This window comes from Dermacentor silvarum, chromosome 4, assembly GCF_013339745.2.
Source record: "Dermacentor silvarum isolate Dsil-2018 chromosome 4, BIME_Dsil_1.4, whole genome shotgun sequence".
Classification (NCBI taxonomy): Eukaryota; Metazoa; Arthropoda; class Arachnida; order Ixodida; family Ixodidae; genus Dermacentor; species Dermacentor silvarum.
In genome coordinates this window covers 11433477-11456756 of record NC_051157.2, presented here as the reverse complement: position 1 = coordinate 11456756, position 23280 = coordinate 11433477, and the positions used below count along the sequence as shown (strand labels likewise).

Below are 23280 nucleotides of genomic sequence, written 5' to 3'. Positions count from 1 at the left end.
TATTTGCGTGCTGCGCTACGAAGGCCGCAGCCGCTGTCAGGCCAATCGTGAGAGAGCTCCCCCCACGCCCAGTGTATTCGTCCGCCAAGGGATCCCCCATCTATTCAGCTATAACCGTTCAAAAAACACCTGGAAGCAATAACAGAAAAGCTGAAATGCGCTTTCTGCAGCCTTATAACACCTATATATTTTTTCTTGACGTACGGAACTGGGTTTAATAGACTGAGAGGGACGGTTTACATTCTGTAGCGTAGGAATAAACGTAAGGTGGCTCGCCCTCAGGGTAAACTGCACTGCACAGAACTACTCGTCTGCTACACTTCGACCGAGTCTTCGAAGCAGACGACGGAACCCGGGGCGAAGCATCGTCGTCTGCTTTTGGCGAGCACGTGAGGCAACCGGGCGGCGAATAGGATAGACAAAAAAATAGTCTCCGCGTGGTGCTGCTCGCCAAAAACATGGGGACCATGCTTGCGGTGCTGTGCACGTTGGCCGGACTCGCCGAGATCGCCCACTGCAAGTACAGACCGCGGGCAGCCGGGGACTCGTGCTGGGTCTCCACCGACTCGCACCTCTCCAAGAAACGGGTAAGGATGACGTCTTCGCCGCGCCGACTGTTTAAGGTGTGTAACGGTTGACTTCTCCCTGTGTAGTTGTCTTCAGCACAGTGTTTTGAGCGGTGGTTTTTCTGAAGGAAGGCTTATCAAAAGTGCTCTTACATCTAAGCGTATACTGGCGACAAAGAGTTGCAAGAATTCTCAAGGCCTTCTTTACTGTGTACCTGTCACGTAATTGTGTGCTGTGACCGTGGCTGTGGCGTTCCGCTGCTTGAGTATGAGGTCTCGGGTTCGATTCCCAGCCGGTTTTCCGATTGTGGCGGAATGCAGAAAATGGTCGTAACCTTTAGCTCTCAGCGAGCGGGAAAGAAAGAGAAAAAGAAGCCGGTTGGTCAAAGTTAATTGGAACGTCCTCACTACGGCGTCCCTTACAGTGGCTCTGGTACGCCATTGCGCATTAATTGTTATTGTTACAAACTACGGGTTGCTGACCATCTCGCTCTGGTGTGAAGGCATGCGTAATAATTGAGATGTTCTCAATATGAGAATTATAGAGCGAGCAATCCCACTCTACGCCGCGTTCACAAAAGCCGAGGCTTAGGGCAGAAGTCGGTTCTCCATCGGAATAAAAGTGGAAAAGCGCTAAAAACCGCGGAAATGGGTGCGTACGTAAAGGGGCGGGGGGGAGAGGGAGGTGACGTAAAATTATTCATACACGCCGCTGCCACAACGTTCAGAGAGAGAGCGAGAACAAGGAAAGGAAAGGCAGGAAGGTCAACCAGACGAGCGTCCGGTTTGCTACCCTACACTAGTGGTAATGGAAAGGGGGAATAGGAAGAGGGAGAGAGGGAGTACTGAGTGGGATGATGAAGAAGGACACTATAAGCGGTTTCTTAAACCGGTGCACTTCAAATACTGTACTAATGCACGAATTGCTTTTTGTGCCAGTGACGGGTGTAGCCACGGTCCGAGTATCTTTGACTCGGAGAACGGTCTCGAGTCCAGTTGGTTTAAAGTTGTCCTGTAGGAGATAAACTGCACCAGATAAATCTTGCATGCGTTTTCCTTGATTCCATCACACCAGAAATAACTTTTATTGTATTTCCTTTATGGCTGTGACATCTGTCGCCGTATATTGCATTTGGTCGTAAAATCTTCCGTTGAGAGAGGTATATAATTCGGGACAGAGCTTTTAGCTTAATCTTGGTGTGCACGCGTAATCTCGACCCAAACATTGGGATTGCAGCATTGGTAAATATCACTACGTGATTGCCAGCAGGCTTTAATTAAATGCACTTCGTAAGGGCCTTCACTGCAAGCATGAAGTTTCATATACATCTATATATTTTTGTTCTTTCTTCACTTGGCTAGACTCATTTTTTCCGTCCGGTGGAAAGAAATCAAGCACAGAGTTTCATACTTGAAATGACTGTGAGAAACCACCGTGGGAATGACCACTGTGTGGTAACAAAATGATTATTTTTTACGATTTGGCGTGGCCAATTCGTTGTGAAAGCACTCTGTGTGGCTTGTTTTATTTGTTGCTTAAGGTTCACGTGTGTTGTGCTAGCCGCAGAACGTAACTTAAGGCCCATGTCAGTGTCTCATGTTTACGGCTAATTAATTCATTCTATCGCGCAATTATCATTGCATAACTGTCTACTCTCCGTGACAACCTAAGAATTCAGCACAAGCCCCACTTATAAAATCGAACTTCACCTGCCCTCTGAACCTCCGCGCTACAAAATGTAGTTCGTGAGAGACGCCGATATTGAAAGAAGTTTGTCTCCGCCGTGACGTCATGGAAATGAGCGATGTAATTGGCTAGTGCATCGATACAAATAATTTTATTGCGATATCAATTATATGGACACTCCAAGCGCATTTCTGCCGTCGCGGTCGTCGTCGTCGTCGTCGCCGTGAGGTTCCATATACAGTCCAAGGGCGATAACATCGTCGCCGCGCGCCGTATGCTGTATGTGCGAGTGAAAGCGCGAGGGACGCGCGCTTTCACGGAGAGCGAACGCACGGCGGAGAGAAAACGCGACGTCTTCCGTCGTGCGAAAGGCCGTGGGTGGATGGGAGGAAGGGAGGGGAGGCGACGTTAAGCTGCGGCACCAAATGCGTATCTTGCGACCGGGCGCAAGGGGAACTGGCGACTCAATCTCCCACGCGAAAGGAGGAAAGCGGGAAGGCAGCGCGGAAGCGAGGGGGTGCGACCTCTTCTCTGCCAGCAACTGCGTACTTGTACTTTCCGCGGCTGTGGGCTGTTCCGCGCATCGTTATCTTGAAAGCGATCTCCACACTGCTCTTACCTTTGTATGCGCTGTGCTTTGGCCGCTCAGTTTCCGTTGAAGCGATAGACGGCGCGAACATTCGCTCGCCGCTGCAACCGCGCTTGATCACGCCAGCGTTTTGACAGTGGTTGTCTGCGGTCATCTAGTGTGATCTATTCATGTTTGCTTGTGCGCGCTGACACCATGCTTGTTAATTCATTTAGTAAGCGAATGTGTCCAAGTTTATGGAGCCGATAAAACTACTATCCTTACTTATAGCTATCTACTAATTTGCTATCCCAATTGATGCTTCGGCTTTCGGGCGAAACTGCTACTTTTTTGAGATAGCGGTGTACGATCTGATTCACATTTGTCTGGTCTAGTATAGCCAGCTGCTGGCAGGCTTAGCGTCCGCAGCTGCTACCTCGCGGTAGCTGCTGAGTTCCACTTATTCTTGTCATGTAACACATGGACCTCGCATTCGGCATGACCATATGCTTGGTCTCAATGCGGCGTCGGCCTGTGTGTCTTTTTTTTACTATATTTCATTTTTTTTATTTGCGTCATCTCTCTCTCTCTCTCTTAGTTTTCCTTTTTTTTTGGGGGGGGGGGTGGGAGAGGGGATAGACGGAGGCAAGATTGGCCGATTGACCACACTAGACAAGTGTGATTCAGACTGTACTTGTGATTTCATTCATAGCTTCTCACCTACATTAGAGACTTTTGAGTATGCGTGGTAATTTTGTAGGTCACACTCACTGTGGGTGATTACTTTTTACGTTTCAGACAGTTTGTTGTACTTGTAATGTTGTGAAGACGGTGCGATGGTATAAGTCGGACGCTAAATGAGGCAAATTGTTGTCATACAAGAAATTCGCGATGGTTGTTCGAAGCCAATTAGGTGTGAAGCTTTAGACAAATCCATGTACTACCAATCAATGATCATCACGCATGATAGATGAAGCGCTGCACCAGATTTCAAGAAGCGATGCGCCAGAAGCGCCAGATTACGCTCTGTATCAGTACTATAGACTCATTGCAGCCGCGTACTGTGACTGTTTTCGAAAAAAAGTAAGAACGCCGAAGAGATTGCGTTTGCCATGGTACTTGCGTAGGTCAACTCCGGGCTAATGGAAACTCGCTTGACATGACGCATTCTTATATTTGCCGCAGTGGGCATTTTGACTTTCCCGCTGTGAGAATGCATCAGGCGAAAGCCGGCGGGCGGCACGCTGCACTTTGGTCCCTTCGTCCTTCTTGGCGGACGAAGATGTCGAGCGCAGAAAAAGTTATAATGGAGTTTTTGTCCATCATAACTTTGTTAGGTGCGCAAATTGAAAGTTTACCGTGCTTCGATCGTTATTTCCCTTCGCCCCTTAAATGTATATGCTGCGCGAGCGTGTTTGAACAGCAGCTGGATCAAAATGTTACGTGGATTAAACGCCATTCGCATCGATACTATTTACACAACGTGTTCGCTGACAAAGATGAAAGACAGCATGAGCCCGGCTGTATTGTCCGTTTATTGTCGAATTCGCAGGGAAGTGGTCGTTCTCATTTTCTTCGACTTCACCGTCACAATAGATTCATTAGATTGCTAAACGCTCGAGCTGAAAGCCTCGTATAAAGCAGGCTTGGTAAGCCCTGTAAGGAATAATATTAGCTATAATGATAGGCGAGATGTTCTCTTGTGAGGTTCTTTATACGGGGTGCTTCTTTTTTTTACATTGATAACAAAAGTTTGGCATGTACGTAGCACAATTATACTGCTTCAGCTGCATTACTCTCAGCGGTGCACATTATTTGCACGAGAAATCAAAATGAATAGTTGAATAATTAACAAAATACCGTTAATTAACTGTTAACCTAATTACTTTACGGCACAATTTGCAATTTAAGAATTGTAGTCGGCGCACTTCAAAAGTCAGATCCACTTGGTACGAATTCTGAGGAGGACACCAGATTCGAGATTTGCGTTGCTAAAAATGCATTGGTGTTCCGGCAGTTCTTAAGCTTCAATACATAAGAAAACGTTCTGTTAAAAAGTAAGTTTGTCAGTGCACCTTTACCGCAAATTTGACAGCGCGCTTATCTCAAAACTGGCGATAATTTAAAATTTCGTTCCAAATCTATGCATGCATGTGCCTCGTGAAATCAGTGGCTTCAAGTCGCATATTGCAATATGTGCGCTAAAGTAAATAGTAATAAAGCTGATTAGTGAAATTTTGTTAATTATCCAATTATACATTTTGCTTATAAGTGTAAGTGACGTCCGCCTCTTCTAGTAATTCAGAGTAGATTTGTGCGCGCATTCATCTGCAACCATCTATCATTTCAAGGTCAGCTGCGCAAATAGTTTCTCAAATGACACCGTGACGTCAGAAATATTTGCTCTGTCTCATATTGTGTGTGTGCCTTTTTTGTTAATGTTGCTATTGCGTTATGTGTAGGTTTTTCGTACGTTTGCAATGACTCACATTTATGTTATGACCGCTGCTTCATTGTTTTATTTAGTTTTGTATTTGCCCATTTGTGCTGCATTTATACTAATGTCGTACTTCTGTCGTAACATTGTCTACCTTGCTTCCATATTTATTTTTGACTTTGAGTATTACAATTATAATACTTTCCCTTTTCCGTTTTTTTTTTTTTTTTTTTGTCCTGTAAGATATTTCGAACAAACAAAACCAAATATGCCACAGGAGATTTAAGAAATTCTGTTGACGTTAAAAAAACACCATTTATATTGAAAAACGTAACAGACGCAGTAGTTATTTTACTGATCTTTATTTTTGCACTCATGCAGTGTATTGATGTAAGCGGCAAGCCTCTCCTTTCTGACCGGAACAATCTTGTTCGGTGGGCTTCCAGAAGAGAAACTGCACGTAATATAATTTCCGTGACAACATTTAGCTCAGTCTGCATTTCGATAACGGCAGTTCTATTACTATATGCGACTAAAGCTACAGTGGGCGCGATCCCACCTAAATACGCAAGTGCCATTCGCAACAGATGATGGCTGCACTACATATAGAACACTACTATAAGTAAATTGTACTCGTGCGCTTACACTTTTTAGTCGCTGGTGTCAGTTATGACTGTTTCGATGAAAACAACATATATTGTAGAAGTACATCTTTTGAATATGCAGGGTGTTTCTGCAAAGACTCTTGCCAATTTTGAAAGGTCACCTGCGGCACAATTATAATTCTTGGAATAGCTTTCTCAAACAGGTGGACATCATTTGCACGATAAATCGGAATGCATAATCGATTAATTAACAAAAATCACTAATTAAGTTTTCAACGAATTACCTCACGGCACATATTGCAATATACGAATTGCAGCCGGGGAATTCTCAAGACGGATTCACTTGGAACGAATTCGCAGGATGACACCAGTTTCGAGATGTTCCCCGAAATTTGTGATAAAATACATTAGAGGTCCATTACTTTAGTGATTCAATGCATAAAACAGTGTTTTGTTCAAAAAGTAAATGGAACGACAATGCATTTTTACCCCAAGTTTGATGGCGCATATCTCGAAAATAGTGTCACCCGCAGAATCATTTTAAAATGGGTCAGTTGCAACCTCACCGGCTACAATTTGTAAATTGCAATGTGTGCCGCAAGGTACTTAGTTAAACATTAATTAGTGAATTTCTGTTAATCAGTCGATTACGCATTTTGATTTCTCGCGCAAGTAATGTCTGCATCTTGGATTAGACCAGCTCAAGGACTAGAATTGTGCTATCTACCACAGGCGATGTTCAAAATTTGCTAGCAGTATTCGCAGAAACACCCGGTGTATAGCCGACGTTCTCTCGGCCCCAACCCACGTCTGCATATGTCACTGTATACGCATGCAGACTCCTCGTTGCAACCCCTCCGCGGTCCACGCAGACAGCTGCCAGAAGCCCTTGGGCGGTCGCGTTGTCTGCATGTCGTCGTCTAGACGCTGGGCGCAAAGCCAGCACTCGGGTGTGCAAGCCTGCCGCCTTAGAGTCGTATTTCCGCCTCCTTGCTCTGTTTGCGCATTCTTTGAGGCCCGTTTACGCTGCCGAAACTGACGTCTCCTCGCGGCGGGGTCCCCATTATTTACCGCCCAACTTGCAACGATGCCGGGGTGCTGAGCAGTGGAAAACGTGCGCTGAAAGAAGCGACCTGGCTGCGTCTGTTTTGTTCCTGTTATGATGGGCGAGTGTTACCAAAGAAACTGAGACGCTTCCTTTACGCCGAGAACACTGAAGAAAGTTAGCCAGGAACCGATCAATGTGTTTGCACGAGCAGGGTCGTGACCCTATATAGCGAGTTGCATTTGCGGAAATCGCAAGGTGGAGGTAATTTTATGAAAGAAAAACATTGTCATTCGCGCGAGAGCACAGCACAAATGAAACACGTAAGGGATTCTCAGAGCGAAAGCTCCTCAGTTTAAGGGGAAAAAAAAACTTTTTCCTTGTCCAGGACTCGAAACCGCGGGACCGACGCTTCCGGGGCGGTCCGACGCTTCCGCCCCGTCGGGCACTACGAAATTTCGAACCCGCGTACCCCCGGTTCCAAGGCGAGCGTCGTAACCACTAGGCTATACAGCCTTTTTTTTCTTTCTTTATTGCCTTTATTCAATTCACACAGAAATACGGTGTACAATCACACCAGCCCATCAAGGGCTGAAAAGGGGAACAATCAAAACTCGGGCATGTACATCAGCCCTTCTAACCTAGGAAGCCAGTCTGGTTCGGGTTCATGAAGTTTATACACTTGAACCATTCTGCTGACAGATACAGCCACGCTTGCAGACCATGCATTTATGCGAACCATATGATTGTGTTCGAGCGTCGTCGTCTTCTTCCACAGCTCTCGCATTCGCACGCTCGTGCGAAATTATCATCATTATGAGTAATAATTAAGATGAAAAGTTCGGCGCGCACTTCCGGAAAATGCTGAGCTATGATCGGTCAGCTTCCCTGTTTCAAGCGTTGCGCAGCCGAGTCCAAGGTTAAGCGTATTTTTAATTGAGAACTTTAACACGTTTCCTGTGTTCTCCCTAAGTCGTCCTCGTAAGCTTGCACGCTGCTTACAATAGATAACTTACAATCTGCCCGCTTCACCGTCCTTCCTTTTGGACCATCGCGCTACTCCCGCGAAAAATCAAAGTTTCCGCCTTTCAGAATCTTGAACCCTCTGAGGAGACACTTATTATTCAAACGCTAAAACCAGCATAACTTTGCCATTAATTTCTGTATAGACCACTATTTCAAGAGCGGATATCAGCTTAATCACATCGGCCACATTATGTGTTCCATCAAGTAGAAGAGATACTCAAGCTGCGTCGGGCTGAAACGTAACGGTGTCTTTCGCCGAAGAGTGGAATGCATTGTATCTCGTTTCCTCCGCGGTGCAGCTTGTGCTTGGGTGGATACGGAAGATAGAAGCCACTCACGTAACCGGGTACGTACGCAGCCGCGACTCGAAATTGCTCGAGTCATGTACGAGCAGCTATCAAACCAGCCGCGTTAGCGTAGTAGCTATGTCGTTGCGCTGCTGAGCACGAGGTCGCGTGGGTTTATGCCTCCTTCATGCACTCCTATCCCTTCTTTCCGAAGCCTTACCTACTCCCCTTGCAGTGCTGTTCCTTGCTAGAGAGACAGTTACGACGTTGAACACATTGTCTTCACTTTCCTTAATAACACATTGGGTTCCAGACTTTCGAGGCGCGTCCTGTCGTCGTCACCTGCTTCGGCACGGCGACCTTTTTTCTGGAAGTGCACACTGTTCTTGACGGACTGCGTTGCCCGCTACATGCAAGCATTCGGAACACCGCTGTTGCAGTCGCGATATCTGCACCCGAAGGCAGCCTTTAACGACTTTCTGCGCAGATCCCGGTGCAAGTGGTCCGCCAGCTGAACGAGGCCCAGGACCTGCACGACGTGCTCCGCATCTGTTCGGGTGGCACGAGCACATCATGGCGGCGCATCGGCACCTACGGCGAGTAGTCTCAACTCGGCAGTAGCGCACGTGTACCACAGTGGCATGTGTACGCCGCGATCACGTGCTAAGCGCCGAACCTCCTTGTATCATGTGAGGTGTGAGTAAGACATGACATCGACGCAGCTGACGTGTCTATGCAGCAGCATTTCTTTTTATCAGCAGCATATAAAGGCGAGCGGAGTTGTGCTGCAGCTCCAGGTGCCTCTTTGTTCGGCTCTGCTTTGCGGCATGCGTGCGGGAACGCATAAACGGTCAGTACTGAGGAGTCACCAAAAAACTAAAAGCGAGCAGAGAAATCCAAATCGGAATTTATAAAATCGTAAGTTTGTGCTTGAGGCTGAATTGCTGACTGTCCCACGGGAAATCATGAGTGCCATCATTTTGACATACATAGATCCGTCACTGAAAATCGGATTGCGTGTGCATGTTCGAACTGTCCCGTTCGCTTTTATGTGTGCACGACTATACGCAGGTACAAAACAACGGGACTAATTACCGAACATTGCTGCCTCCGGTGCCCACCTATGGCATGAGAATAGCGATGTCTGCCACGAATGAGACGAGTTATCGCCTGACAACAGTAAAGCGATGTCGCAACTTTTGTTCTATTCTGTCACATGAGTGTATGTCAGTCAACAATATGAAAGGCATCTCAGTCAGAGTTTCTTTTGCTGGAAGTTATGTGCCGGCGAATCAATAGATTCTACGGTGTCGTAAATGTCTTTATTGCTTATTTCTCGGAAAGAGGCTACAGTCACGACTTGACGTCAGTGTGCAACTTGCGGTCGTTTTCCAGCAGCACGCTGGAACGCTTAGATGTCAGATATTTATTGAAACAAAGTAAATGAATCACTCAGGAGTCCCTTGAGCTATGCCTAAGAGACATTAAGGCGAAAGCCTTATGGCGTTCGACGACATTCGATCACTTCTTTCGTTCTCATTCATGTTCTTTCATTTTCGTTTTTTCTGAGTCATGCTCATGACTATAACTTCTACCACCTTCGTTTAGTGTTTCCTTCAGTTATTACCCTCGTCAGAACCCATTGCAATGGGTTTTGAGTGTAAATCTTTTTCGCTGAGTCATGGTCATGACTATGCCACCACCCTTTGGTGTTTGATTCACTTAGTAGCCATGTTCGAACCCATTTCAATGGGATTTGAGTGTTAATCTTTATTCGTTAAGTCATTGTCATTTTTGCTGAGTCATGGTGATTATTGAGTCATTACTATATTCTACTATCATTATAATTACAATCGTAACCATACTTACACCCATTGCTATCATTAATTCTCGGTTTTTGGCCACATTCCGGTGTTTTCGACCCATTTTTCGCTTTGTCGTGCCAATTATTTTAATAATTGAATGACTATGATGATAATTTATCGATATGTATGTTCCTCATGTAATTACCTATCGATTGATATATAATGTTATGGGGTTTGTAATTACGTTAAGGAATTATTGATTTTTTGTAGTTATTTTCCGATTTGTAGAACCGCTTTTTGAAGGTCACCTCAAAACGAGACATATAAGGCTTTCGCCTTAAAAGCATCGATGAGACAGAAATGAGAACATCGGCCTGTAGATCGGGTGATGACTCTATTTTTAACAAAATATCTTAAAGCTTAGGTGTCATAGTGTTCGTACCTGACATGCCAATATTTTATATTTCCCGGCAGGCTATCTTCTGTGGCAGATCCGCTCGTACGAAGGGGGCGCCATGAGACAGCACCTGAAGGCGACCGGTGAAGCCACCTATGAACGTGAGCTTTATTATTATTATTATTATTATTATTATTATTATTATTATTATTATTATTATTATTATTATTATTATTATTATTATTATTATTATTATTATTTATTGTACCTCAAATTCCCCGATGAAGGGTATTACATGACGGGATGTGCGAACAAAATTTAGTGGATGAAATGGGTGATCGTTTCCTTGAATTTGGTGTGGTCAATAATGTGCACAGCGTCGGTAGACAGTTTCAATCTCTTGCTGTTCGGAGTCCGGACAAATAAAAAATCTCACCCAGTTCCACGGTGTGAAATCTGCTGAAACAGCGGTGCTGTGGTAGGCAAGCCGTACACGTTAAGGTCGATTGGGATAAAGTGCTTCCCGCTCCTACAAGTCGTGCGACAGAAATATGCTACTTTCTCTACCATCCTCACAAAGATTGGAGACGGGACAGCTTTGCTTCGTATCGTCCCTTGGGATACTCTCTCCGTTCCTTCTCGCTTCCGTCATCGGTTGGAGGAAACAGCGCCAATATCTTTGTTTCTCTGTTGGGCATAAAACTCGGGGTTGGTTTGCCTCCACTGGCGCTGGGCTTGCGCTTCCCTCTCTCGAAGCTGGGGGTTAGCTTCCCTTCGCTGGCGCTTGGCATGGGCTTCTCGCTCCCGAAGCTCGGGATTTGCGCGACGTCGGCGCTGCCGTTCGCGCTGAGCGGAGTCTATCGTGCCAAAGGGCGCTCGTCGGCGAAACACCTCATCTTATACTCTTCGCCTCCTCCCCCTCCCCCGGCGTGCGCTCTTATTGGTCCACTCCTCAGCCGGCGCGACCTCTGATAGGTCCCGGCGGGACTGCCATCCCGGAGGGACTGGCGCGCCCTCTGGAGGTGGGTTCCCGAAACTGCCCATGCATGACACCGCTGGACAGACTGCCCCTTCATCACCGCCCCTTCTCCACTCCGTGAAGATGGTCGAACAGCGAAGCTGTGAACGGCGCTACTTGCGGGGGATGGGACGCGTCGGCGTCCACGGGCGACGGCGTTCCTAGCGCGTTCCTTACACTTTTCTACGAGTCCTTGACCAAAGCTTCGCATATACAACCAACGCTAACGCGAACTCCTCTCATACCTTACTCCGGTGACCTACTTTTTTTCCTACCCCGCCATTGGTTGGCGCGCCTCACGCTCTCCCCCTCCGACGGGAGTATTGGACGGCGCTACTTACGTCAACCCCCCTCCCCGTTATCCTTTTCATCTGCACCCTCTCATAGAATTCTCACAGCGTTGAGCTCTTCTTTTCCTCTCCTCTCCCGCTAGGCCACGTGGGTTTTAGCGAACGGACGACGGCACAGGGACCGTAGAAACAGATTCGCTGTAATAATTAAAATGAGCGGAGGTGCGTGCTGACGGCGAATAGACGGCCTTATGGTGACGGATGCGTTGAGAAAGACGGTGGGAAGGAATGGTACTGGAAATTGTGCGGTACGTGCGATATAACATGGTGTAAACAGAGGCGAGAAACCTTACGCCGTAATGCTACTGGTTTGAGATTAGCCCTGGATTTAAGAGCACAGATACTGGTAAAATAAAGTTATTATCTGAGTAAACAAAGATAACTGCATGATTTTGAATTGCTTCGATCATGCTAATATGGTTAGATTGGTATGGGTCCCGGATAGCACATGCGTATTCTAGTTTAGGGCGAGGTATAGTTTAATAGTCTCCGGTTCAGGCCCTGCTCGTGCGCCGGGGTCCCTTAGTGGCCGGCGTGCCCGCCGAGCTGGAGTGCGTCGCCTGGGGCTCACGACCCGAGCCTGACACTGCGCTGGACACTGGGCGGCCATCCGCTGGCCTCAGCCGTTTAATATGTTGATATTCTGAGGGAGGGACGAGGCGCAAGTTACGGTGTAAGTAGCCAAGAAGACGATTAGCTTCATTCGTTACTTGTGCTGCATGAGATGACCAAGATAAATCATACGTGAGGTTAGTGCAAAAGCTTCCAGAGAAGGGAGGTCAGAGTTTTTGATGGTGTACTTGTGCGAATGGTAGTGCGCGGCCGACGATGGAAAGAAACATTTCCGGATTTTTTTACGCTCTAGTACATCAGCCATTTTTCACTGCAGGTTTGGATGCGGTTTAAGTCAGACTGTAAAATACTGATAGAATCAAGCTGTCGTCTATAGGACGATGAAAAACGCAGTCGTCTGCGAATAGGCGGATGTTAGATTGTATGGATTTATGTAAATCAATAAAAGCAGATGACCGAGGACTGTTCCCTGTGGTGCACCTGAAAGAACTGGAGATAGGGAGGATGAATGATCATTAGCAAAAACAAATTGCTGATGATTTGTTAGGAAGACTTTTATCCGGTCAAAAACAAGAGGGATTAAATTTAGACAGGAACGTTTCAGGACACGACATCTGTCAGGGACTTTATTAAGTGGTTATTCGAAGTCTAGAAATACGACATCAACTGGGGTGTTAGTATCTATCAGGGGCTTAGCCAGAAATTTTTTTCGGGGGGGGGGGGGAGGGGGGGCAAGCTTCTGCTTTTCTCTACGTCACGTGATCGATAATAAATATAGTTTAAGCAGACTTTATACATGTATATCAAAGACATATGGGACCTCCCTCCCCCCCCCCCCCCCCCCTCGCGTGTGCGTGTGCTTGTGAAGAAATAAAGTAAAAAGTAAAGTAAGCTCAGTAAATACAGTAAGTACGACAGGTACAGTGGGCGTTTGGAGCAACGGTCTCTCATCGCGCCGCTGAATGGACCAGTCTTCGAAAACGCATCATTGAGACGACCCGTGCGATCGGAGAAGACATCATTAATTGTTAATTTCCGTTAAGCGTACATGGCGTCGTCCTCGTCGGGGCGAAGTGCGTTTCACAAGTCAAGGACGGCTATACGCGTGAAAATGCACGTGTGATCAGGCTATACCTACTCCCATAGCAATACCTTGTTCGCTGCGTCTTTGCGCTATAGAAAACTTAAATACGCGCAAAAACGCGTAAAGCTTTTTTTTTTTTTTTCGAAGCTTTCGTCGCCCTGCTCCCTCAAACGAGAGGGTTGCATTTCCTGCGGCAAGTGCATGGGCCGCTGTGTCTTCCGCTGTGTGCGAGCGTGCAGCTGTCATTTGCCTTTACGTCAACAGATTCAGAATTGTACAGAATATTTCACCGCACAGCATAGATATGGCATGTGTACGCATTTTAAGTAGTGCGTGCAACTCATTTCTGCTTCACTTACGCCGGTGCAAACAGGAAGCGGCCTTGTACCTCACAGAATCTCGACTGATTGGTGTACTATAGTGATGCAGGAATGAACTCCGGTCTTGTTCAGTGCATAGTGCACATAATCAATTTCTCAGGACGCGTGAACTCCGACGAGAACTGTCAGCGCCTGCAACAAGAGTTTACTTACGCTGTACTGCGCACAGCAGTAATTCATGCTTGCCGGCTGTCTGTTTCGTGCATTCTGTTGTGAGTCGGTGGAATTTCACTGCTGTCATCAACCCCTTCGTGTGTACATTGCTGGTTTGGGATTCCACAACACAACAGCAACTACCAGCCTTCCGTAATTGCTGGTTTGGGATTCAACAACACAACAGTAATTACTAGCCTTCCGTATGGGCGCAATCGCAAACAACAGACGTTCACACTTGGGAAGCGGCAAGCGGCCGGAAAATTTTTTCCGCGCCTGTCCAAGTTGTTCACATTTGTTTTGCTACCGCCGCGGCCGCCGCTGCCGTTTTCGTCCAGATCCATCCAGTCTGCGTACGTTTGTCGGCGGGGTGGCGCTCATTATCGCATTATTTCGAGCGGTATGTTCATTCATTGACCCACGTACCGTCATCAAAAGTGATCATTTTACGCAACTTCGCGTGTCATCTGCGACCTTCGGTAAATTCCTCGTTGGCGTTCCGTAATTCTCCTCACACGGGCGCGGTAGCGCTGAGTCACAGGTTGGTGCCTAGGCGTGATAATATTTCTTTAAAAGCTTTTATTTACAAGTTGTAATAACATTTCATCATTTAGTATTGTCGGCGCCTCCAGGACACCAAAGGGGCAACGGGAACACCACAGCTAAAACCCGGGCTGGCCCTTGTGTTGGGGCTTGCCAAAGCCTGCGCGTCCTGCGTGAGACCTACGCTCCCAATCTATCGTCGCGACGAGAAAAGCACCCCGCGACTTCTGCAATATACCGTACACGTGCGAGGAGAATTATGGAGCGCCAACGAGGAATCTGCCTAACTATTGACTGCCATGGAAGTGGAAGAAGAAATGCCTTTTATACTTCTACCTACTTGTTTTCTAGAAATGGACAATGAATAAACGGTAGACGCGGACACCTCGGAAACGGCAGTGGTGGGTTCGCCTGGCTTTGCAAAAGCGCGAGAAGTTGGGTCACGCCAAGGCTTCGTTGCCGCACCTCCGGTCGCGCGACGTTGAATACTATCGCGAGTATTGCTGACAGTACGTTTTAGTGCCACTCTTGTCGTAGAGCAAGGGCTGGTTCTTGATCGCGTCGATCAGCATTACAGCCTACACTTTTGGTGCCATGTTCAATTTTACGACCGGTTGTTTAAATGCTAGTGTAGCTTCCAGTGAAGCAGAACGACTTTACGCCGCGTTTCCGCTTCGCCATGGCGAAAAAATCGGCCCGAGACCGATTTGGCTCGCAGCCTGTTTTTCTGCCTGTTTTGCCGCCTAGGCGGGCGGATTTTTGCAAGATTTTGCCGCTTCCGACAGCTTCGAGACCAAGTGTGAACGTAGCCTAAGATCCTGCGCAAGCGCGGCTAACCGGCACCTGAAGGGAATCGGCGGAAATGTGTACCGGAGATTTCGACCACCTGGGGTCTTTAACGTGCACCTAAATCTAGGTACACGGGCCTCGAGCGTTTTCGCCATCATCTAAAATGCTGCTGCCGCATTTGTTGCTTCATTTGTTGCTCATTTGTTGCTTCAGAATGCGGCCGCCACATTCTCGCCCAAAACTTCACAGAGTGTCAAAGCCTCGACAAACACAGTGACAGTTTCTTCCATATGCAGACATGATTCGCTGTAAATTACCAACCCAAACGGAAGCGCCCAGGAATGAAATTGTGATAGTAGCACCGGTTTCATGAATTATGTCAGCGCGAAGCGACGAGAACAAAGGGTGGGTAAGTGGGGGGGGGGGGGGGGGGGGGGTTGCGGAAAAAATTTCGGGGGGTGGTGGTTTGAACCCCTCCCCCCCCCCCCCCTGGCTACGCCCCTGGTATCTATAGGCTAGAGCCAATGTCATGGGCGAAAAGGGCTAGCTTTGTTTCGCAAGAGACGTCGCGCTGAAAAGCATGCCGATTAGAATAAGGAAAAGCTGAATCGATTAGCAATTTTACTGTATAGGAATAAATTATGTGCTTCATTATTTTTTAGCAAATTCAGGTTAACGATATGGGCCGGTATTGTTTACTTGCAGATGCCGGGCCTTTTTTTGGGGGGGGGGGGGTTGGAACCGGGATTATTTTGCCTAATTTCCAGTCGGACGGAAATCTTCCTGATAAAAAGAGACTGTTGAACAAGGTGCGATAGAATTATGTTCGATCATGCCGTAGTATTTTTCAAATACTTTTGTATTAATGTTATCAATACAAGCTGCAGAAGTTAACATTAAAGTTTTTAATTAAATTTTTTTAATTAAAATTTTTTCGATGCCAACAGGCTCAAACATTATCTCAGACATGGTGTTATGAATAAATAACGGAGTATCAGGGAGCTCGTCGTCAGGTTCACTAGTAAACACAACAGAATGCATTGTTTACCACACTTGCTACGCCATTATTTTCTACAGGGTGACCATTGTCATCGGAAAGTGATAAAGTTCTGCATGAGTCGGGGTCGGGCTGGATAATTCTTCATAATTGCTTGCGGTTATCGGGCAACATTGTAGGTAGGGTGAAAGTATAAAATGTGTGCTTAGCGTTACAAGCCATAGATTCGAATAATTTTTCTGCAGTGCGGTACTTAGCCCACGCGCATGCGGAGTTAGAGCGTCTCGCTGAACGGAAAAGACGTTTTTTTTTTTCATATTGCTGAGACATTTGAGCGCCCCGTTGAGTCACGGTGATGACGGCTGTTCCATGATGTTTATTATAGGAATGTGCTTTCATTGCGATAGCAATTATATGGACACTTCAAACGGATTTCTGCCGTTGGCGTCGCTGTCGTCGTCGCCGTGAGGTTCCGTATAAAGTCCAAGGGCGACAAAATCGTCGCCGCGCGCCGTATGTGCGAGTGAAAGCGCGCGGGGGACGCGCGCTATCACGGAGAGCGAACGCACGGCGGAGAGCAAACGCGACTTCCGTCGCGCGAAAGGCCGTGGGGGTATGGGAGGGAGGGAGGGGGGCGACGATGTGCTGCGGCACCAAATGCGTATCTTGCAACCGGGTGCAAGGGGACCTGGCCACTCAATCTCCCACGCGAAAGGAGGAAAGCGGGAAGGCAATGCGGGAGGGAGGGGAGGGGGGGGGCAGCTTCTACTCTGCCAACAACTGCGCTTGTACTTTGCGCCGGGGCGGGTTGTCGCGCGCACCGCATCTTGAAAGCGATCTCCACACGGCTCTGACCTTTGTATGCGCTGTGCATTCGCCGCTCAGTTTCCGTTGAAGCGATAGACCGCACGAACCTTCGCTCGCTGTGGCGGCTGCGCTTGCTGCCAACGTTTTGACAGTGGTTGTCTGCGGTCATCGAGTGTGATCTATCCATGTTTGCTTGTGCGCGCTGACGCCACGCTTATAATGCAGTTAGTAAGCGAATTTGTCCAAGTTTACGCAGCCGATAAAACTAATATCCCTACTCCGAATAGCTCTCTACTTATTTGCAATCGCAATTGATGCTTCGCCTTTCGGGCGAAACTGCGACATTTTTTTATTAGGTACTACATTTTGTTTTTCAAAAGGGGCCAGTTAGTTTATGCGATGTGTTGCGAAAAGTCAGCAAGAAACCAGTCGCAAAATTCTGAAAGGTTAATGTCCATATCACGGTAATTACCTTCGTCATAAAGTGTTATGGTGTTTCGAGTTTTTTAGGGTGAGTGGTTTGAATTTCAAGCGACGCTTGGATGACTGCGTGATCGTTGAGACCTGGTAAATGCGTGAGCGAAGTGACATTATCGGGGTGTGATGTTAGTAGCAGATGCGGAATGCTTGAAGAATGAGCGGATTCACGAGTCGGTGCAGAAAAGCAAGTTGCGTGAGGCCGAATGTTAAACATGTATCTATACGAAACTGCCTTCTTCGTTAAGTTTAGATGACGCCAGGGTTGGGTTGAAACAGGTAATCGAGGGGAAATTGAAGTCACCATGGATAACTACAGGGGCCTTTATAAGGATGTGACGTGGTGAGTAGATTAAGAGCGTTATAGAATTCCGTTAAGAATGAAATATCGGCTTCAGAGGGACGATCGAGAGCAAGCACCAATGATATACAGGGGGAATACAATCGGTGCCACTTGTGGCAAATTCGCATTTGCCCTCGGTATGCGCTGTGTTTGTTCTCCCGTTACAAGTGTTGAGCTCTGTGACTCGCTCTTTTTCCATGACTGCGACCAGGCAGAAAACTGCCGGACGCCCCACGAAACAACCGGGCGGACACTATCGACGACGAGATGATGCAGGGTGATGCGCCGGCTGAACAACGAAGTGAGTCAATCTGCATGGTTAACGCAGGAAAAAATCATATTGGACGGAAGTGTATCCTTTACATTTAGCCTGCAGATCCTGGTTGAGCGTAACGTAAACGATGTGCATGTCTTAACTGAATTTCATATCGACGTGACGCCACTTTTCAGAATAACAGTTCTCGCGATCGTCTCGTATACTTTCTTCCCACATAAATTAGCATCTCCATAAAACCATGTTGCAGATATTGACGCTACAACCTGGATGCCAACTCGCGGAATTCGCAACACGCATCACTTGACGTGACGACACGCCAATCTAGATAAAATTATCGTCAATTTTCGCGAAAGCTGACTGCGAGAATATGCTTAAACCACTTTCAATATAAATGCACATGTATACTTTATATCTACGAATATTTTACGTATACTCGCTTTCGAGTTAATTTTGAAATGACAGTGTTAATTATAATGTACATGTAGCGGTCGCCGCGAGGTTCCCACCGAGTATGCTTGCATGCACGCTCCTTCCATCTAGAGCTCCGAGAAACGAATTCAATTGCAACGCGGTCGGGGTCACGTTGCTTCAGGCCCGACCTTTCAGCGCCGTGCAAACGAACAGGGCGCCAAGAGTAAGAACTGAAACGTGGTGCTCGCAGAGCGAACCCTGCGCCTGGACAAGCGGGCCGCGTGCAGCCCGCGGTCGGTGCCCGTGCGGGTGCCCCAGCCGCGGGACCCGGACGCGCTGTTCTACCCGACCTGCGCCGACGTGGAGCGCTGCGCCGGATGCTGCGGGCACCACCTGCTGCGCTGCAGGGCCAGCGCGTTCCGAAACGTCACCAGGCAGGTGGGTGCTGTCGACGACCTCTTTATATCAGATATGATGCACGTCCAGCCCGTGCATTTAGACGGGTTCCGTGACAGTTGCCTTTTTGTAGCTCTCCATTCCTGCAAGTTGCCTTGGTGTGGTATTTTGCTTCGCGCTAAGCCTGCATTTGTAAGCAATTATGCACCACTAACCCAACCATACAAGTTATACTCAATACTTTGTTGACAAGGTAAGAAAACGTTCGCGATCTGGGCCGCGATTTTGTAACGATGCCTTCCTCCCGATTCTGTGCCGCCCTTATCAACCGCCGTTCATGGCCAGCTGATCCCACTGACAGTGACAGTGCCAACAATAGCGCGGGTCGAGCGTTGCACTGACCCTGTAACTAAGCGCGAAAAAGAACAGCATCGGAAAGGGCATCGCTACAAAATAGCGGCCCATGGTGTAGACACTGTTGCCATGAACATGCTATAGCCCAATATAATTCCGCTGCCCGTGAAGCAAGGAACCCGTAATCTCTGATGATAGATTACTCGCCCTCTCACGCGACTTTCGAGGCCCGGCCCCTCTCTTTTACCGCTGTCAATTGTCCACGTCATAGCAGCGCGACAGCCCGTATAACTGTCAGTCATTGGACGATTGTTCATGTTGGATGGTTGGGTGGTTGGTTTGCCTTTATGATTCTGTGAATTACTTCCCAGCGAAAGCTCCTGTACTCATAGACGTCGTTCTTCTCTAGAAACACGTGGTCTAGAAAGCAGCGCCGTTTCCTTTTCTCTGAATCACTATAGATGCACTATAGATGCATATAATATTCTATCAAACTCGGAAGCGCAGCGGTGTCCCGCCCGTCTTGTCACCGTTCCCATGTTGCTCTCGGGCACCATTTTCTTGAAGGTCCAGTGCCATATGTGCACCGCACAAAAATGAAAAAGAGAGGAGCAAAAGGCAGGGAATTGCTATCGGCGCCGTCCCAGCTGAGAGGAAACGTTGTTTTGAAAGGAGCGGGGAAAGTAAGCAGTGCGCTCTCTGTACCTCCATTGTACAGGGGCTCCGGAACTGAAGGGGGATGGTTCCATTGCAATGGGACATTGCCTCCCGCCCCCCTCCAGTTTTGAAGGCTGACTCCCCCTCCGCTAAATTACATTAGGCTTCGGTTTCACAGTGGCAAAAAAAAAAAAGTTTGTGCAGGCGAAATGACCAAATTTAAGGTTTCTTATGTGATCAAAATACACTTGCGGAGCCCCTGCAAGTGTTATTAGGGCCGTTTTGTAAATTTCTTCGGGAATATGTGTTCGTTGAAAGGCATCGCACTTATTCCAGTATGTTTCTCAGGTTTCAAGAAAAGGTGTTGCAGGGCCCTTTTAGAATGGCAGATTGCTTGTCATCGTGTGAGAGTGCGTGAGCGAGCAAATTAGCGGCTATAGATGGTAGACGAATGAGCCAGTACCGTATTTACTTGAAAATAGGTCGAGCACGATTATACGTTGACTCCTTATATTGTGCTCTCCAAGAAATGTAAAAAAAAATATTCGAATATAGGTCGACCCATATCTTTTGAGAAACAGAAAAATTAGAACATGACACACCTTTATTTACAATAAGTTCGGCTCGGCCGCCCGCTAGTCACTGCCACAAGCCACATCCTCGTCAGAACTGTCAGGAAAGTTGTCCTCGTCGGATGCTTCGCAGGCGTCCTCAGCATCCCAAATGGCGTCGCCCTCGGTGCCATTGAGTGCTTTCGAAATGCAGCATTTCGTGAAGCCAGTATTGATAATTTCCGCTGGCAAGTCCTCCCGCGCATCCTTGACCAACGTCGCGACTTTACTGAGGGGAGCCTTCTTGCGGCGTCCCGTCGGTGTTATGGCGGCATCGTCCTTCGCGAGCCACTCTCCGTAGGACTTGGCGAGACGGTCCTTGAAAGGCTTGTTGACGGCGACATCCAATGGTTGCAGTTAGGCATCATACCTCCAGGTATGACGACAAGGTTCGTGTTTCCCTTCTGTAGGGCCTTCTTGACGGCCGAGCAAATGTGGCCTCTGAATGAGTCCAAGACCAGCATGTTTAGGAGGTCCAAGTCTGCTCCCGATCGCTTCATACAAACCGTCTCGAACCATTCTTTAACCATCGCCTCATTCGTGAATCCTTTTTTCTAAAATTCGCGCGGATGATCACCTTCTAAGGAACTGTTCGTTCTTTGGGACGGTTTTCCGGCGAAACACGATGTACGACGGCAGCTTACCTCCCATCTGCAGTGCAGCACAGTATAACAGTTAATAGTGTGTGCTCATGGCCTGTCGTCACCAGGCTCGCGTCCTTTGCTCCTTGCGTTGTGACTGTCGTGCGGCTGGGCATGTTGAAGTAGACCGGTGTTTGTTCGGCGTTCCCAATCTGATCGAGAAGGTAATCCTTATGATGCCGGAGCTTGAGAACATATCGCTAGAACTCCACCAGCCGTTCCTCGTCCTCTTGCGCCACATGAACTTTTGGACCCAGCCCGATTCGCTTTAAACGTTGACTGGTCAATCCCATCTCGTTGCGCCACTGCCGGGCTTTCGTCTGAATGTCCTCGCAGAGAGAGAGAGAGAGAGAGAGAGAGAGAGATGATTTATTGAAGAAAGGCAGAGAGTTCGGCCTGAGCTAGCATGCTCTAGCCTGTTACTCTGCTCAGGGGGAGGGGGGACCAGGGACATAAAGGCTGGATGAAGGGTGATTATGACATAGAAGAAGGATGTACAACGGTAAAGGCAAGTTCATAATCCTCATGGCTATCAACAAAGTCCAAAAAGGTCATTCAAAAGTATCATCTACCTTCCAGAGCATGGACGGAGTCACGAATACAATTAATACTTCGCAAAAACTCGCAGCGAAGAAGCTTGTGTATGGGCTTATCCTGCTTGAGCAGCACAGGTGCCAAGCAAGGTAATTAAATTATGTAAAGAGCAGAGATCAGCTTCTCCAGTACGGCGAGGACATGCACGGCGCTTTTAGCGGCCGGAGTCTGGAGACCACAGAGAATCACGCGCATTGATTCTAGCAGGTGTTTCAGCATTTTTTCAACGCTTTCTTTGTCATTCTTTTCAGCTCCTTGCTTGCCTATAGGGTCATCGGCTTTACTAGCCCTGGAATCCACTTCTTGACGTAGAGGAACGTTCACTACGGCATGGTATCGTGCCCGTGGATCTACTGGGCAGCGAAGGCCACTCCGTGTCTGTGGCCACCCAGGGACGACGAATGTGCGCCCTGTGCTCTCGGAGATCCTGAATTTGCAGTAGGCGCGGTGACCGTCCTCGACGCCGGCACAGGCAGAGGTTGTCGAGGCCCCTGCGCCCCACAATCCGCTTCTTCTGAAGTCATTGGATGGCGCTTCTTACGCGAGCGTTGTCTGTCTCGGCGAACAGATTGAGCAGCCTGTCTATGGGAAGACTTTCTTTTTTGCCATTTTCCGGAGAATACGAACTTCCTGCTGCATCTTCGGGCAATCCTTCGACGTTGATTCGTGAGAGCCAGGACAGTTGCATGGGACATTTCAATGAAGGTGCATCACAGTCGGCGGTATTATGTTGCCCACCGCAACGCTGGCAGGTCACTTGATTTCTGCACACAGCGCTTACGTGACCAATCTTGAGACATTTCCGACACTGCAGAGGCCTCGGGACGAGTGGTCAGACGCGGTGTATCACGTACACCTGAAGACCCTTTGCACGCTCCTCTTCCACAGTTCTTTCTCAAGAGCGTCATGCCTCCCGGTTGCTGGACCGCCAAAAACACGACGCCGTCCGTTATACGCAAAAAGTTGGTCCTGCTGCTTCCTCCAACCCCTAATCAGCTTTTCATTCACGTCAAACTCGCGCTGAGCGGCGCAGTTGTTGGAGTTTTTGGCAAAAACTACCACTTGACGCTTGAAGTCAGCGGTGTGCCAACGGGACATCGTTGGCAGAGCTACACCGCTGACTTCAAGTGTCAAGTGGTAGTCCGCTGTCCGCTTGGCACCGGACAGCAAATGCGAACCGTCACGTAGAAAGGATCGCAAAATGGCGACGCAGAGGGAAACAACCAATGAACAAGTGTGTTTCTTTAACCAGAAACTTAGCTGTGTGGATCAGAGAACAAACAGGGATAGCCAATATTCTAGTTGAACATTAAGCGGGAAAAGTGGAGCTGGGCAGGCCATGTAATGCGTGGGATGGATAACCGGTGGACCATTAAAGTTACAGATAGGATACCAAGAGAAG

General features: G+C 47.9%; 1 protein-coding gene across 2 annotated transcripts in view; it reads left to right on the top strand.

The window, feature by feature from the left end:
- The first annotated feature begins 374 nt into the window (after positions 1 to 374).
- LOC119449439 (vascular endothelial growth factor A) overlaps positions 375 to 23280 on the top strand; it is a 49609-nt gene continuing 26703 nt past the window's right edge. The window contains exons 1-5 of one of the 2 annotated variants that reach the window (XM_049665203.1): positions 375 to 623; positions 8709 to 8817; positions 10501 to 10584; positions 18149 to 18238; positions 18876 to 19063. In XM_049665203.1, the coding sequence (XP_049521160.1) occupies positions 459 to 623; positions 8709 to 8817; positions 10501 to 10584; positions 18149 to 18238; positions 18876 to 19063 (636 nt within the window). In that variant the 5' untranslated portion in view covers positions 375 to 458. The remainder of the gene's footprint in view (positions 624 to 8708; positions 8818 to 10500; positions 10585 to 18148; positions 18239 to 18875; positions 19064 to 23280) is intronic. The other variant, XM_037712613.2, reaches the window with a different exon arrangement.